General features: G+C 37.1%; 1 protein-coding gene across 2 annotated transcripts in view; it reads left to right on the forward strand.

Moving 5' to 3' along the window:
• SMC4 (structural maintenance of chromosomes 4) overlaps positions 1 to 17,483 on the forward strand; it is a 66,413-nt gene extending 48,930 nt beyond the window's left edge. For both annotated transcript variants that reach the window (XM_019532666.1, XM_019532667.1), the window contains exons 13-24: positions 586 to 747; positions 1,251 to 1,476; positions 1,576 to 1,655; positions 5,426 to 5,578; positions 5,736 to 5,862; positions 7,682 to 7,871; positions 8,821 to 8,965; positions 9,732 to 9,905; positions 11,266 to 11,448; positions 12,416 to 12,648; positions 13,672 to 13,855; positions 16,895 to 17,483. In XM_019532666.1, coding sequence (XP_019388211.1) covers positions 586 to 747; positions 1,251 to 1,476; positions 1,576 to 1,655; positions 5,426 to 5,578; positions 5,736 to 5,862; positions 7,682 to 7,871; positions 8,821 to 8,965; positions 9,732 to 9,905; positions 11,266 to 11,448; positions 12,416 to 12,648; positions 13,672 to 13,855; positions 16,895 to 17,071 — 2,034 coding nt within the window. In that variant the 3' untranslated portion in view covers positions 17,072 to 17,483. The remainder of the gene's footprint in view (positions 1 to 585; positions 748 to 1,250; positions 1,477 to 1,575; positions 1,656 to 5,425; positions 5,579 to 5,735; positions 5,863 to 7,681; positions 7,872 to 8,820; positions 8,966 to 9,731; positions 9,906 to 11,265; positions 11,449 to 12,415; positions 12,649 to 13,671; positions 13,856 to 16,894) is intronic.
• Positions 17,484 to 18,315: the final 832 nt, after the last annotated feature.

The raw sequence follows: 18,315 nt of genomic DNA on the forward strand, positions 1-18,315 counted from the left end.
GGAAACATACCTGGTAACTGGAGTTGAATATACCATTTCACAGTAGTCAAATGCAGGGTAAAAAGTTGGGTAACAAATTTACTATTAGCACATGTATAATGCTATATTTAAACTACTATAGAGAGAGAATTCTCACAACTCCTTCCCCCAAATAAAAAACATTTATGTGCATTTCAGAAATGGGAAAGGTGGGGCAGAGGTTAAGTAACTGTGAGTGAAATAATTTTCAAGGCCACAGAAAATGAATGATAGAGCCGATTTAATAATATAAAGATGTTATAGATCTTTTTATTTGTAAATTTTATTGTGCTTTACAAAGAAGGGCCTGTATCATAAAGCTTCATTTTATAGACAGAGAAATTGAAATGTAGCATGGTAAAGTGAATTTGTGTAGGTATTTTAATTTGATAATATTTATTGCTTTTAATGCAAGAATCATTCAGTTACCACTCATCCAGACATTTATGAACGTTGGGTTGCATTAATAAATTTCTTTTGTCTTTTTTATTAAAACAAAAAGATGGTAATATATCATTGTCAATTACCATGCTGATCAAAATGTTTTTATCCTTTGTCAATTACTAGGGAGACTTGGGAGCTATTGATGAGAAGTATGATATTTCTATCTCATCATCTTGTGGTGCCTTAGACTACATTGTTGTTGATACAATAGATACAGCTCAGGAATGCGTGAATTTCTTGAAAAGGCAAGGGATTGGAGTTGCTACATTTATAGCCTTGGACAAAGTAAGTATTAGTATTCTAGAGATAAGTCATACTACTGACTCTTCTTGTGTTACAGAATGTACTTAATACCACCATCATAACCCATAGGTTGAGTAAAGCTAGATTTTTTTTTTTCTATTGGATATCAGAGCTTTAGGACTTTCAACAGCATAGAGAATCTGTTTCACAAAATTTACCCTCCTTAGTGACTTCTATCTGGAAAAAAATCTTCACTGTGATGTACAATAAATATTTTTGTTTACTTATACAAATAACTTGACGCTGAATTTGTTCACAGTTTAACCCAAATATTAGTACTTATGTAGTTATTTCTTGGACATTTTTATTCTGAAAATAAGAGCACTCCTTTAATATCAGTTATTGCCCATTTGCACTGTCAGGATCATTGCAGCAGCTGTATAATGCCAGAAAACTACTGGAAAAATACATTCAAAGGCATCTTATTTATTTTAAACTGAAAAATTAGTGTTTTAATGTACTGTAAATTTTTATTTTCCATATAGATGTCGGAATGGACACAACATATGAGTAAAATCCAGACTCCTGAAAATATTCCTCGTCTATTTGACTTAGTAGAAGTAAAAGATGAGAAGATTCTTCCAGCCTTTTATTTTGCATTACGTAACACTTTAGTAGCCAACAACTTGGAACAGGCCACCAGAGTAGCATTTCAAAAAAATAAAAGATGGAGAGTAGTAACTTTGCAAGGACAAATCATAGAACAGTCAGGTATTTAAAAATTTAAAACTAAAAGTCTTTGTTTGTGATTTTTTTAAGGGGGTATCAAATCAATTTATCATTCTAATATCTTTACCCATTTCATTTTAGGAACAATGACTGGTGGTGGAGGTAAAGTACTGAAGGGGAGAATGGGATCCTCAGTCATGGTTGAAATTTCAGAAGAGGAGGTTAGTTCTAATATAAGTAGAAATAGTATTTCTTGTGAAATTTATTTACTATATTTATTTTTTCTGATTTTGATGGTTCATATGTAAACACTATGCAGAAGCAAATCAACATTGGTAAGTAACATCTCTGGTAACATACAACCTCTGGAAAACACTGAGTTCAATAGATAGAGCTGATACTGAAATATTTCAAATTGCACTGATTGCTCTGTAGTGTACACTAACATTTATAAAGCATTTTGTTATCTTTTATTCTGTTCTTACACAACTAATATGGGTTGTAATGATTTTAATGTACATTTGTATGTGTAACATCCTCTGCCTTAGAATAGGTTGATATTTCTTAGACCCAGAATGTTGTCTCCATACTGGATATATAAAGAGCTGACTAAAGGAAAGAACTAAAACAAGGAAAGGACTGAAAATATTGAACTGTTGCTGAGCAGAGCTGTCAGCTGAGCAGCCAAGATGGGAACTTTACAAAAATTTTTTTAAAAGTCCCTACAAGATTTTTTTGGTGGATGGAAAAATTTGGCTCTACTCTTTAAAACACGTGTACAATGTTTTTCTTGAAGTAAAATAACCGGCATTTTCTTAAAAATGAAAATCCCTTTCATTTCAATTTTAGATCGTTCTTGCTATTTTTCAGCACTTAACATCTCTTTCTGACCGAAGGTAGTCTTCCTGACCAGACAGGGGTAGTCTAAAATAAATGTGTCAATTCCTAGAATTGAAACACTTGAACAGATAAAAGGAATTCCTCCTCCAAGCTTCAGTTGTTGCCAGTGCAAGCTAGATTTTAGCTTAAGCAGGGGGAGAAAAGAAATAGAATCATGGATAGGCCTTGGAGACGCTTGTGAGCATTTGCTATCATAGCCCAGGTTCTCCAGTATTCTCCAGTCTGTCTGCTCAACCTCCTGTTTCATTCCCTTCATCCATACTCAAATATAGCTACTGGGACTGTGCTTCACTTGACTCCACAAGCTAACTCATTTAGAATTAGAGAGTCTAGTACTGAGAGTTCTGTACACTGTAGCCTGCAGATCTAGCCCTTTTTCTTTAGGTTGGCCCATTATCTTCATCTGGGTGCATGTGTATACATACAACCCATGCCTCTCACCCCTGAACTTTGGAAACTTACATGGAGATAAATCACAGAACATAAAAGTTACTCCAGCAAAGCCTTGGTACTATTAATGTAGATCTCAATCACTCACAGGAGACTCAGGGTGTAGACAGACATAACAATTTTCTATCTCAAACTAAGAACACAAATAGAAGTTTAGCAAAATTGCTTCATCCAGGATCAAAGTTAGCATGATTTAGTTCTCTTCTATTGCTTCAGGATCATGTAGACATAATAGTTACGTTTAGCACACCCCATCTCCCCTTTTAATGGACACGCTTCGTTTCTTTACCCTCAGGTTCTTCAAGCATCATCCTATTTTTGCAAGGTTCTTGAATTCTCTGACATGTCTACTTAGAAAACCTCTTTCCCTATGGCTCCTTAACTTTATCCTGTCAAGTTTCTTAGCCTAAGATCCTTACTTTCACAAATCATTAGTAGTCTAACATACTTCCTGAATAGACAGTCCATTGCCAACCAGGAATGATATCTGAAGGCATCCATCAAACTAATATTTCACCATTGAGAAATCTCATTATCAACATGTAACCATTATAAAATAAAACTTTTGTTCCAAGAGAGGCACCAGCCTGGGAAACTGCAAGATTCCTTTTCCATATGATAGAATAAAGTTCTCATATATATGCACTTGCGATGGACCCTTAATTCCAAAAGTAATATGCAGAATCAAAGCAGAATACAGATATTCTAATCTTTATAGCCCCATATTAATTGAGCCAATTCTTTCCAACAAATCTTACTGGTTATTAAGGCTCTCATATGTTTCCCAGACAGTACCATGTTTGATATTAGAACCAGGAGGTCAGGTACTTCAGCCAAACTTCTTCCAGTCATAAAATGTGACAGTGTAAATGATGACTGGTGGAGTGCTACCCTGAAAGACTCCTTATAAGTACAAGGGATCCTAGTACAAAGTAGAAAGTTTTTCCTAAAGAAAATTTACTCCTCTAAATGAAAGACTTTTATTTGGGCCACTCAAAATAGTTTGACCTACTGGAGGCCCCTTAAAAATCTACAAAAAAACTACAATCTATTTTCATTCAATTGCATTGAAGTCCAATTTACCAAGAATGATGTATGTCACTGCAGTTGCATTCAGTTCATCACCCCATGATAGTGAGGTTTTTAAGATGTGCCTATACTAACACATTAGCAAAAATACCCACCCTGTAATGTAGCATCTCATAGTGTACTTTCATACCTTATAGGACCCTGCTTCCTTGAATGTACTTCACCATTTTGTTCTTGACAGCCTTGCATCACCATAACTACTACAAACTCACTCCTTACACAACAGTTGACAAATGAGATGATGTTAAGACCTCATCCCAAGTTAATTCCCAAAGTTGTCAGACTTGTTTGAAAGATCCAAATTTATGTTTTATTTGAAAACCTCATTCCTCCTAGGAAAAAAATTTCACACCGCTTCAGGGATTTCAAGAGTTCTGTTATGTTGCTAAATGAATCCTTTCAGGTTATTACCCTTTTATTGCTGTCCCTGGAGCATCTTGGTTTCAAGGTTTTCCTCCCAGGGAATATCAAAATACATTTTCCAGTGTATATCAGTCTTATTATAACTCTAAATATTAAAGCTGAGTCTACTACTAGAGTATAGCGTGGACCTTCTATTTGAATTTTGTTAGGTAGCTAAGTGGAGTTAACTCCCTTGTACTAAATCTTGTGTCCTTGATCTGCTACCATATCAAATACCAAAATGGTAAATAATTATTTAGGGGCAGCCAGGATTCTCTTTCAGACAAGACACTGTTTATCAGTCACATGAAGACCTATGTTGATGTTCAAGAAAAAAAGAGAGAAACATATACTAACTTCAATTCTTTTGAGTCTATGTGGCTTCCTCTTTTGGCATATGCCATTTTGTCCTTGTGCTGAGAGCCTTCACAGCAAAGGTTGTAAAGGCAGAGCAGTTTCAACTGTTCCTCAGATCTCTTAATAGTTTGGAATCCTAAATAGCAGAAAACAAGGATAGAGGTTGGGATTGAAACACATATTCACAAAATCTCTAACTACATTTTTACCATAAACGTTGTGGTAGAAATGTTATCTATGTGCATCTTACAACCAAACCTCTACACCTACTTTTTCAGAATCCTTTATCATTATTTTCCTTTATTGATTCCATTTTATTATGCTGTCTCTTCCTCAAACTTTTGCCTTTGTCTCTACATTTCCTATTTCTTTAGTTAGAAAAAAAAGTCCTTAGGTTAAAAAACTTCTACTTAAAATGCACTGTTTTATTTGCATTATTTTTTTTTCAGTTATACCTCTGCATGATTGATTGCTTTCTTTGACTTAGTTTAAATCTGTTCCTGATCAAACTTAGGATAAACCAGAATAAAGTGGGACTAAGATCATGTGCAAATAAAGATCATCTATTTATCAGATTTAATTAAATCCACTTAAACCTCTTTACTTTAAAGTAAATGCAACTTATCTTGTTCTTTCTTCCTTGAATTGATATTGTAAGTGTCTCTTCAGGTCCTTTTTTGTTTCAGAAATTATTAGCTGTTTTGGAGTACGAAACAAGCCTTGTTCTGTTGTAAAGTGTGATTTAAAAGTATGGTGCGATATGAACTGATATTTAAATTTAATGTTTGTGTAGGTGAATAAAATGGAATTGCAGCTGCAAAATGATTCAAAAAAAGCAGTGTGCTACCAGGAAGAGAAAGTAGAGCTTGAAGATGCTATAAGAAAGTTGCGTCAAAGTGTTCAAGAAATGAGAAGCACTTTAGAAAAGTATACAGCCAGCATACAGGTAAGCAAATGTATTACTTTACTTTATTACTGAGCTGCATGGCCTCTCCATGGGAATGATAGAAATTTGCTTCCCCAACATACTCTTAAGTGTAATAGCCCCTTACACTTCATAATATGAGAAGTTTAGTATCCTAACAGAATCTTCTGTTCTGTAGAGTTTATCAGAACAAGAAGTTCTCTTAAAAGACCAACTTAAGGAACTTGAGGATAATGTAATTGCTGCTGCTCCTGACAAAAACAAACAGAACGACCTGGAAAAAAATCTTAATGCCTTCAAAAAAGGTATGTGATAGTGGTTTTGGGGTTGGGCGGCATTTTTGCTCTTTTGGATTAGGGATATTTGGTTAGAGATGAAACTTACGGTGACATTCATTATCAATCACGAATTGGGGTATTACAGCTTGATCAGTTTGGGTATATATTTTTTTCTAATGAAGGGCCGCCTTATATTCCAAGGGGATATGTTTTTAGATGGTCCTTTTCTCATTATTGTCAGTAGTCCAGGTTCATCTTTCATTTAGGCTAAAACTTGCTTTTTGAATATTAATAAATCTGTATTGGATGAGTCATCTTAATGACTTTACTGCAAAGGGGGTCCTAAGGAAATGTAATTTTGCTTAACCAACATTTTTTGTTTTCATTTATATTTATTAATAATTCTGGGGTTTATTAATGGGACAGAGACACTTTTGTTGGAGTATCGATTTTGATTTTGGTTTAGCACTACTCTAGTTTGCTTATTGCGTGACACTTTGCAGTTGACACTACACACTGCAGCAATTCAAACAAGAGCTTTCTGCAAAGTAAGCAATGTCAAGAGTCAGAATATCTATTTAAACCTAAATTGGAAAAAATATTTATTACATTCTTTACTATTGGTACTGTATCAATCCCATGTGTTCTAGTATAGCCCTGTTTACTCTAAGAACATAATGAAAAATAATAATGTCAATGTTAAACCAAAATTTATAGGTTGAAACACAGTGCTACCTCATTATTATGAACCCCTGTGGGCAGAGGGAAAAAACTTCATTAAAAGAGTTCTAGGCAGTTTGCTGCTTCAAGAAGTCTGTTCCTGCTTTAGGGATTTCTAAAGGGATTGTTTTTAGAGAGTGACCATCTCTAAAGCGCCTGGCAGACATTATACTGAAAATGTGATTACATAGTTAATCACATCTTAAGAAGCAATCCAGCCGCACACTCATGCAATTACTGGTGCGATAACAGGGAATAAACCATAACGTTATTGCATAAAATGCATGGTAACTTTATGGCTGGTTCCCATTGTGCCTTACACCACTGCTCTTATGTTCAGTTTGTTACCAGGGCTGGGAGTGCAAGTCAGCTAATCAGTCTTGAAGGGTTTCAGTGTATTCCCAGGACCGGAAGTGCCCATCAACTCACTGGCACCCTGACTCCCTGTACTGGCAATAAGGCATGCTTAGGATTTGAGCCCAAGTCTGACAGTTGCACTTCCTACTGTGCACATATGGCATGGCAGGAGGTGCTGTTGTTGGGATCAGGCATATTACCTTATCAGGCCTTTAACTGAACTTCTGTCAGCAGCCCAAGTTAATTTGTTTGATCTAATGTAGATGTAAAACTTGTCTCTGGTCTCTTACAAAAGTAACTTTTTTTTTTTTTCCTTTAGAAAAAGAGAGTTCTAATTATCACTTTCAAAAGTTAACTACTAATTCTAAAAGTAATAGTTAAAAGTTTGTAGAAGTAGGTTAACATTTTTAAAAGCTTGTTGACTTAAAAATAGGGTTTGACACCTGGGCTTTTTTAATTAAGTACCTATTCCATGCTGTTTTAAGTTCCTGAAAAATCACTTAACCCAAAAGATCGTCATCGTGCCAGAGAGGAAATGAACAGGGGATAAATCATTCTAGATATACTCATTTCAGTGTACTTCCTTTAAATCATACACTCCTGTGTGGAGATGGGATACTGAGCTAGATGGATCATTGGTCAGACAGTATGGTACCTACTTATGTTCTTAGCATTCAGAAGTCCTATGATTAAATTTTGCTTGGAGACTGTAATTAAGAAGTAGCTATTTTGTCTGATCATTTCTTTCACTCAAACTTTTTTTTGACAGATTATGAATGTGTTGCTGGAAAGGCTGGTAAAGTAGAAAGTGAAGTTAAAAGATTACATAATCTCATAATTGAAATCAATAATCATAAACTTAAAGCTCAGCAAGACAAACTTGATAAGATAAATAAGGAAATAGATAAGTATACTTCTGCTGTTACTAAAGCCCAGGTGGCAATCAAGACTGCAGACAGGTATAGTAAACATTTATGTGCTCCAATTTAAGAATCTAAGATTGTAATTAGTGTTTTGATCATGATCATTGTATTGACATATATCTTTACTAATAATTTATCAAATTTATTACCATTTTTCATCACCTTTATTTATGACTAGATATGACCTGGGGTGGGCTTATACAGCTTCTATTTTACAATATGAAATTTATTATGGTAGATAAGATTAAAAATTATTGCCTTAACTCATAAATAGGCTTATATGACACTTGAGAAAATGTAGGCATTAAAGCAAGCTACCAGTGGCTACATATCAACCATTTTAGTATCATTTAGAATCAAATTTCTGGTTTTCAACTTAAATTAAGATTCTGATGCATAAATTTATGATTAAGTAGAATGCAAAAACACAGTTGCATTGCAGATGGGTTTAATTTTTAAATTTAAGTTTCCACAGTCACCATGAAAACTGGCATTCCTCACAATGTTCTATGGAATTGCCGGGGGGAAGAAACTTGCCAAAAACAAAAGCTGTCTTCCCAGTGGGAGCCAGCTGCTGCAGATGCCCAGCCTCCCAGGATGGTAGCTGCTGGCACGAATGGAAGCAGCCAAGATGGCAGCCGCCTCCTTCCACCGCTGATTGACCAATAGTGGGGCTGCTTTTTGGGTGGTCCCGCCCCTCTCAGCCAATCAGTGAAGGGGTTGAGCCACATGAGGGGCAGCCCTTAGCCAATTGGCAACAAAGGGCGGGGATGCCTGGGCTAACGGGGGAGTGCTGCAAGCAGGCCATGATTTTTACTTTGCCTCCATGTGCTTTAAGTAGATCTCTAAGTAAGGGATTGTATTACTTATTTGTTGATTATCAGATTATAGCTTATTTTCTTTGCAAAAAAGACCAGTTATGCTCTTCTAGATCCATGTTGTACTTACATGAATATACAAATATCTTGAATACCTACTTATTCAGAAATCTGAAAAAATCTGAGGAGTCTGTTCTTTGCACTGAGAAGGAAATTGGAGATAATGAGAAGGAAATAGATGATCTAACAAAAATGCTGACGACACTGGAAGAAAAAGCTACTGAAGTTATGAACGACTGCAAACAAGCTGAAGTATGTGTAATATCTGTGTACCTCTTTGGAGAGAACAGAGTTTGTAAGAGTTATTCATGAGCTCTGCTTATAAAATTATAAGAAACTATACCCTTAAAAGCATTTTGTGACAAGCAGCCTTTCCTAAGCTTTAATAGTATTTTGTTAACATTTGACATCTTAGAAGCCTTGCAAACCCTCTGGTTTTGCTAGACTTTTGGAAGTGTTCCATAAAAAAGATAACTTTGAGAATTTTTAAGCTTCAGATTTGGCCCTTTTAAAAAAGATTTGGGATTTGTTCTTTTTTTCATATCCAAGAGTAATGCTGCTTCTGTCTTGTCATCTTGACTCTTCCAGAAAGAAGAGGGAAGTCATGTAGTGTTAGACCTTAGTGAGCATCCTACTGCAACCCTACCTTAGCTGGACAATAGTCAAGGATCATGGAAGAAGTACCAGGCAGCCTGATGTGTGAAGGTTCTTGGAAGCCTTCCTTGCACCTGCCTTTATTCCAAAGCATACCTGTGCAGCATGTATATAACTCAGCTCTGCTAATAGAAACAAAGATTTCTAACATAGTTGTAAATTGTATGGAGTGCTATCATTTAGATTCAGAAAGTTAAATACAAACACTAAGCAAAAATGATTCTTTGTTGTATATTCATCTTAAATGGCATTCATTTGTAACTCTAGAAACTATATATATTTTTAATTGCAGTACTATAAGTGCAAGCTTTTCCCAAACAAGTTTGAATTTCAGCTTTTTAAATATTTTGGTGTCTCTGCTTAGGAGTCATTACCAGAGGTTCAGGAGCAGCATCGTAATCTACTTCACACAATGAAGTCAATTCAAGAGGATGAACATGTTCTTCAGAAAGAGGCCCTTAGTATAAGGCTTAAAATTGAACAAATAGACAGTCATGTTGCTGAGCATCAATCAAAGATAAAATATTGGCAAAAGGAGGTAAGAAATGTTTGGTTTAAAATAATTTGTTAATGACTAAAATATAGGATAGGTACTCCAATCCATTATAGTTTGTGTGCTTGCAGATTGTTGTGTTATGAAGCTGTGGCTTGCATCATCTCACTCAACGCCAGTCACAGGGCTATGGATGAGAGCGAGTGGAAAGTCAGTCTACTCACATTTACATGTTTTCCTGTCCTTCCAGTTCAGCAATTTCCAGGGTGTGTAAACCTGCAATTAGCAGCAGGCAGGGGTTTATGCATCAGCATCCATGCAGTAACAGTTTCTGCCCCTACTCTTAGCCCATAATGAGAGTTTAGGTGGAGCAGCTTACCCCTCAATGAAATAAGTTCTCTAATATATCTTTCGCTTTGTCCAGATAAGGGTGGACATTAGGGCTGTGCGAAGCTTCAGTCCCTGATTTCATTCGGTAGAGATTTAGCCAGATTCGGTGGCTGAATCTCCAAATCAAATCAGAAGACCCTTTAATCTCTCTGAATCAATTTGGAAAGATTTGACGATTCAGACATAAACACAGCCTTAAATGTTTTTTCTACATACCTGAAGGTGGCTCTTGAATACTGAGATGCTGGGGCGGATGGAGTGTCCCACAGGAGTGGGGGGGGGGGGGGCCACACAAACCATACCTGGTACCTCATGGTATGTAGAAAAAACATTTAAAGCTGTGTCCATGGCTGGATTGTTGATTCTCCAAATCAGCATCAAATCTTCAGATTTGGATTCAGCCAAATCAAAATCGGGGACAGTGATCCAAATCAACGATTTTAATCACTTCCCAGTTCAGGCTGAATTGGAATCAAATACAGCCTGTTTTGCACACCTCTAGTGGATATACAAACACTCCTTATGAGTTGAAGCACAATAAGTTCTTATGCCCTCGGTTACTGAAAGCACGCAGCCCTAAAGATAGTTGCCCAAATGCTGAATGATCTGATCAACACCAACGGAGTGCACATTTACTCATTATGGCTACCCATGAGGCCCAAAGACACTGTCTCAGAATTCTGTATGAATGTTTTGAGAAGAATTTAAGAGCAACATATGTAGTCTTCTAGCTTTCATCACATGTTGGAAGGGTGGTGGACAAAGCACAAGCCTGCCTGCTTTTTCAGATGTTTTCCATAAGAAGGTAAACTGAACTGGGACCAGGCCTTAAGATTGAGGTGGGGCAGATTTTTATTTAAAATTGGGTGACTATAAATGCATACTGAGTGAAGGACTTGATTATATTTTTTAATTAATGTAAAATTTGGTAGTAAAAGCTACTTTTCAGGGTTCATTTGATAACTAGTGGTGGCAAATATAAGCATGTTGGGTAACTGTACAAATTGATTTTTAGATATCAAAAATATCACTGCACCATGTACAAGCAGAACCAGTTGAAGAACTTCCTGTTCTAAATCAAGAGGAGCTTGAAGCAATTAAAGATCCAGATATTATAATTAATCAAATAGCCCTTTTAGAGGCCCAGTGTCATGAGATGAAACCAAATCTTGGTGCCATTGCAGAATATAATGAGAAGGTAAGGCTTTTTACATTGTTTTCATTCACCTTGTAGCAGCTTGACTTCATTTTCTGTTCCTTAATCTGTCAAAGGGTACGTCTGTACAAAACATTTACTACGAAGCTGCCTAATTAGCTCCACAGTAAACATCTCAGTGTGTATATGTGCACCCCTACTAGGGCACAGTAACCGAATAAACTCTGCCTTGGGTTAGTACTTGTCAATACAAGTATTATCCTGCAGCAGAATTTTTTAGTGCACAGCCATGCACGTGTAGACACTGATGGGGCCCGCTAGGGCACGAGGGTGCTCTACCTGCCAGCTTGCCCCACACTGAAGCGCCCTTGTGCCCAGCCAGCCCCTCTGCAGCATAGACATCATCATTTTTGGCCAACAGCATCTGTTGAGGTTGTAACTCACATTCTGCTACTTGAAAGCAAAAAGTGCATGTATAGAAGCGCTGCTGATTTGGATCAACCAAAGAGTAGTCTGACACTTGCATCTATCCTGGTATTCCCTCATTACATGTCCCCTGCCATAGTACTCTCTTCCCTATGTTTCTACCTACCCTAGCCCTACCTGACATGCTGGGATGTACTGCTATATTTACACAAGCTTGCATCATTTACCACTTCCAGGATTTGATCCTCCTGTCAAAAAGCCAAGATGGGCATACAGGGCAGTTCTACTGCAACTACCAGGGGGCGGGGCATGAAACTGCTCTGTGAACCTCTGTTTTCAGGAGGTACATCAGAGCTGAAATGAAAAGTGCAGTATTGGTAGCAGTGGGGTGAATGAATATAATCATCTAATCATTTAACATTAATTGTGTACACGTCTATAAAAAGTTTATGTATATTAGCTTTTTTTTACTGAGATGCTGTTACATTTTGAAAAGTTTTGGAAGGGGGCCTCAAGTGTAAGAAGGTTGAGAACTACTGAATTTTACAGACCACTTTATTTGTGGGTTTTATTTTCTCTCTAGGAAGAACTGTACTTGAAACGCGTGGCAGAGCTGGATGAAATTACCAATGAGAGAGACAACTTTAGACAAGCTTATGAAGAGCTTAGAAAACAAAGACTTAATGAGTTTATGGCTGGATTTAATATAATAACAAATAAACTAAAGGAGAATTACCAAATGCTTACTTTAGGAGGAGATGCTGAACTAGAGCTTGTAGACAGTTTGGATCCTTTCTCAGAAGGAATTGTTTTTAGGTTGGTCAAACATTTGGTCATGCAAAAGTCATTTATAATCATGGTATTCTTTCTTAATAATAATTTATATGTTTAAAAATTAATGAAAATCTCTTTTGAACCAGGTGATCTTTTCTTTCTAGCTAGTAATGGTATGAATAGCAAGAGAGGTATTTTACTGCACTGTTTCAAAATTAAAATTGAACTAATGTTGAATTTTACTGTAACTAAATGAATAGGCTTACACTTGCTTGGAGAGATGTTTGGTCAAGAAAAAAAATTGTAAAAATACATTGGGTTAGCACCACGAGAGATGAAAATTCAGACCATAAACAACCTGTCTGATTTTCCACCATTTGCAGGATAAAGGGAACAAAGTGACTAACTTCATAACATATCTTTTCCTTCCGTAAGTCAGTCCACCGCATTGTGTGAGGCTGGGGACTGCTGGACATACAATACATTTACACCAGGGTAATTTACATTACTTTTATACAAAGCAGATGGACAACCAGTTGTTCAAAGGTAGCTGTTTGCCATCCCCTTCCTGTGGTGGGGAGCAGGCAACACCCTATATGCCTATAACAAATGACTACCTTGGAACAGGCCCAAGCACACAGCCTTTACACATGGGTTTTACTCCCATTTCTCCCAGTATAATTCTGCACCACATGCAAGTAAGTTGCAGTAGTGTATAGCTGCACGTCTTTTGTCCACTCCTTGGTTATGCTGATGTAAAAGGCTGATATGCACTAGTCTAAATGTGTTGTGGACGCAACCCTGGTGTTGAACAACACAAGGGTAATGCTATGGATTCTGTTCTGTGGGGCACAAATGACTGTAGCTGTATAACCATCTTATTACAATGCATTCATATAAAAATTGTAAAGATTGAGATTCGTATCGGGGGATCTATCTTACAATAATTTGAATATGATCTCTTGAGGCATGGAGATTTTACACATTAACTAATAAAATATTTTCATTTTAATAACTATTGATTAGAGTAAATTCAGAAGTTACAAATTCTCCCATCTTTTTCAGTGTTCGACCACCAAAGAAGAGTTGGAAGAAGATATTTAACTTATCAGGAGGAGAGAAAACCCTTAGTTCCCTGGCCTTGGTTTTTGCTCTCCATCACTACAAGCCAACTCCACTTTATTTCATGGATGAAATAGATGCAGCCCTCGACTTCAAAAATGTGTCCATTGTAGCATTTTACATATATGTAAGTACTTCTCTAGTAGAACTAGATAACAGCAGTTAGCAAAATAACTTATCTCCCAGAATTGATCTCTTACAGTTATGGTTACGGTACCAAGTTTAACAGATTTTCAGTGTAGGCTCAAGTATTTATGAAAATTTTCAGAATTTGCAAACTCTGAGAGTTCGATTTAGCACTAATTAAATAAGACAGATGTTGAAAAGGGGGTTCTCTTTTTAGTGTCCCCTGTTCTTGAGCTGTTGAATGCTGAGCCCTTTGGAGAAATACAACTTCTAACTTAAAGGGTTTGGGTTTGCTAGATTCTTAAGAAAGGTCTTAAGGAAGATCTTAAGTTTCCTGTGCAATTTTTAGACGTTCACTTACCAAAAATTCCATACGTGCAGTTAGTCTTCCACCAATCCTGGCCTCTTAGACTAACAGGATGCTGTCATGGAGTCTGGAGTTTCATAGTTGGTAGAGTCGGAAGGGGCCTGAGCAGATCATCAAGTCTGACCCCCTGCCATGGGCAGGAAAGAAAGAAAAGAGTTCCACTGTGTCATTCCACTATTTTAAGGATGAAGAGGAAATATTCATGTTTTCATTTTGTTACATTAATCTGAGCTTCCCTTTTAAACTACAAGGAATGCCCTAGATTCACCCTCTGATTTCTTTTTTTAATCTGATTTCTTGCAACTACCTTTTCTGAGGCTTTATCTTAAATTCTTATTAATCAAGATAATCAATCACACTTAAAGATTTATAACAAAAAAACACATGTAATTAATTATTCTAGTTATAATTCAGAAGTGGAAAATGTGGTTCTCTGAAATTTAACAAACATACTGGAAGAGCTTTAAAACCAAGATAGTGAACACATGGATAAGAAATGGATAATTCCACTATAATTATATTTTTAAAGTTAATTAAAAGATCACACACAGCTTGATTAAAAGTAAAGGGATCCCACCATGGAATTGTGGTTACATCCAACATGCATGTCAGCATGCTGCTTTGTTTTGTGTAACAAAATTAATTTCCACTGAAGTTGAAAAGTTAGTCCTAATCTGTGTAGAAAATTGGATGAGACAGGGAAACTTGTTTTCATTTATTATTACAGCAAAAGGTGTTATCCAGCACTTTATCAGCTGGAAAGCTCCACTAACCAGCATCTGAGGGATGCGGCAAAAGCGAAACTGGAAGTCCCACTTCCAGTTTGGCCACTGAGAGCCAAGTTCTACAATTCTTTGGCCCATAGCCTGGTGCAAAAAAGCCTACGTGGGGCCCCCCCTCCCTGTCCCCTGGCACACTGATGCCAGGGAGTGCACCACACAGTGCACATTTGATTAACCAGCATTCCCCATTCCCGGGGGATGCTGGATAACAGAGCTTTTTGCTGAATTAGTTTTATTATTATTAAAATTTAGCAACTTCACTAATACTTCATACCAAATCAAACTCCATATTCTCTGTGATTAACTTCATTAAATTCTCCATTTTTGTGCAATCAGCATGCACCACTCACTGCGTTTTCATGGACTGCCAGCTGTCACTCGTAGTGGTTCATCCAGTGCAGCATGGCTCAACCATATCTGACCCATAGCACCCTGCAAACTGGTCTGTGGGTCTTCCTGCAGGTCTGCAAACACTGTTATTGCTCCCCACCACCAAATTTCAAAGCCCCACGCAGCTGTACCAGGCCCCAGCTGGACCAACCCTGCATAGATAGCTATATCAGGTTCATGGCCCATGTCTCCTGGACTCCTGGTAGAACCTGCTATTCTACCACTAACTATATTTTAACTCTTCAGATGTAGCAAAATATATATAACCTTAAGTTCTATTCATTGTCATTCACCTTGCACTGCATATTTATTCTGTAATAGCAGAAGACCCCTTGTTCCACCCCACTTCCCTCCTATCTAGGAAAATACAATTCTCTGATTCACAACCAGGGTACCATGGTACCAAAGGTGCCATGCAGTGTTAGCACTGTTAGGTGTACCAACATGATTCACAAGATAAACCCAGAGGGCACATCCAGACGAGCACACATGTACTGTTTGTGGCACCACAGACCCGTCTGCAGTGCTGCAAATTGCATGTGCATGCAGGCATTTGCCACACTGCTAATTAGCAGCATGCTGGGTTTTTTGACACAGGGAGATTCTAGTGTCAAAAAAAACTGCACCAGAAAAAGTGGGGCAGCACACATGGCAGCAGCATGTGCAGCCTAAAGCCAGAGCCTGGCTGGCCAAAGCTGTGCTCCAGCTGCCAGCTAGGTTCTGCATGCTCAGATCACTGCTGCTGGAGCCCCAAGACCCCAGGTAAGGCTGCTAGGGCCAACCCAGGTGCTAGAGTCAGTCTCCCCTACCTGACCCAGAGCGTTTTTCTGTGCACTAACCCCACGTGCAGGGGTGTGTGTTGGGGCAAAAAGGTGGGACAAATTTGTACCACTGCTTTTTTCCCTGCGGCGACCGCATGCCCCTACTCCATATGGACGTAGCCAGAGATTTCAAATAGGAATCCACAACATTAAAAAACATTCTGAACTGTTGTGTTGAGATCTGTGCAATGATAGAATTGCTTTATCATTTTTTGTAGTAAAAAAAATGCATGAAAACTAAGAGCTGACATTTTTCTGAGGTGAGACAAGTCCTAAGAAGGTTGAGAACCACTGTTTGACCCGTTCTAACTGATAGTTTAGCATCTTGCCGCCTTGCTAGTCAGTACAGCTATCCTCAATGATAAATAAGCTTTATGGAATCAGAAGAAAGAGGAAATGAGAGTAACTTCAATGGAATTATTCACATGGGCAAAAGAAGACCAGTGTATTTAAGTACATATGGAATTGGGATTACTTTCCTGCAAGGTCCAAATTTTGTCAAGCTCCATAGAAATTTTGGCCAGTCAGCACTTGAAAAATTGCTAAATAGTTGTAATTATTAGAAGGATATCCTTTTCTAAAGTACAGTTGTAAATATAAGACTTATTTCCTATAATATCACTACAAAAGAGTATGGACCTTAAAATAATGTAAAATAACGCAAATGTTTTCCATTTCAGGAGCAAACAAAAAATGCACAATTTATCATCATCTCTCTGCGAAATAATATGTTCGAGATTGCAGATAGATTAATTGGAATTTATAAAACATACAACACAACAAAAAGTGTTGCAACAAACCCAAAAGTGATTGCATCTAAAGGACTTGCTGAACTTGGTGCTGTTGGATGCTGCTGAATGCAACATTTCCTGTCCAAAAGAAACTGAAATCTTTCTAATGAATATTTTCATTGTATAATTGTTGTTTTGCCTGTTTTGTATAGAAAAAAATGTATGTTTTGTAACTTTTTGTAAATGGATATCTACAAAGCTTTAGACAGATATAGATATTTCAGTATTTGAACAAAAGCCAAAATTTGCATAATCTATTTGCATGATCTATTTTTGATCAACAGTCTATTACACTTAATTTTTTAATGGATACTTAGATCTGTATAAACTTAAGCACAACAGAACTGGTCCCCAAAGTATATTTAGTTCCACTTTAAAATTCCATTCAGTGGGCTTCATATCAGTGTTTTAGGTTCTGTTTATAGTTTTTGAATCGTCTTTTTGTCTTTTACTAAAAATAAACATTAATCTAAAGTTTTTCCCTTTTTAAATATTTCATGCAGAGGTGATTATAAGCCTTCCTGATGGAACTGTAATGTATACAGGTGCCATTACTAAGTGGGAAAGAAAAGAATGTGCATATTTAAATATATACTTGTATTAAAGCAAAATTTGGGGGCCCTGAACAAAAGAAGTCAATGCAGTTGCTGCACTATAGCTCATGCACTTAAAGATGCTTTAAAAGTGAAACTGTAAAAGGAAGATCAACCAGTTTCAGCCATTATTTTATACCACAGCTGCATTAAAAGTACAATAATTCCATGAAGTAACAACTATATTTTTCACTCAGGCATTTTTATGAGACTAAGTAGTACAGAAGTCTACCCAAAAGATATAGACAGGGAGATTAGTCCTTAAGAAGGACGTATGAAATAAGAAATGAAGATCCTGCATGTTCAGACATGTTCCATTCATCATCTTCAAAGCAGCTTCCTCCTGAAAAGAAGCACTTAACTTTCTGTGATTCTAAGGTTGAAAAGGGCCTCAAGAGGTTATCTAGTTCATCCCCCTGCCCAAAGCAGGCCCATTCCCAATTAGATTATCTCAAGCAAAGCCTTGTCTAGCTGGATTTTAAAAACCTCCCATGATGGAGTGTGGGGCTATGGCTCAACAACTCAGGAGAGCTAGTTACCAGTACCTAGGAGAAAGCTGAACTCCTGAATGATTACTTTGCCTCGGTCTGTCACTGGACCAAGGGGAAAACCACGCCAGGTAGAGTAGAGGATGAGCACAGTAGGAATAATCGCCTTCCCACTATTGCCATAGAATTGGTGTATGACCAGTTAATAAAATTAGATGTATACAAGTCA

This window comes from Crocodylus porosus, unplaced genomic scaffold (assembly GCF_001723895.1).
Source record: "Crocodylus porosus isolate Cpor-Errol unplaced genomic scaffold, CroPor_comp1, whole genome shotgun sequence".
NCBI classification, from domain to species: Eukaryota; Metazoa; Chordata; order Crocodylia; family Crocodylidae; genus Crocodylus; species Crocodylus porosus.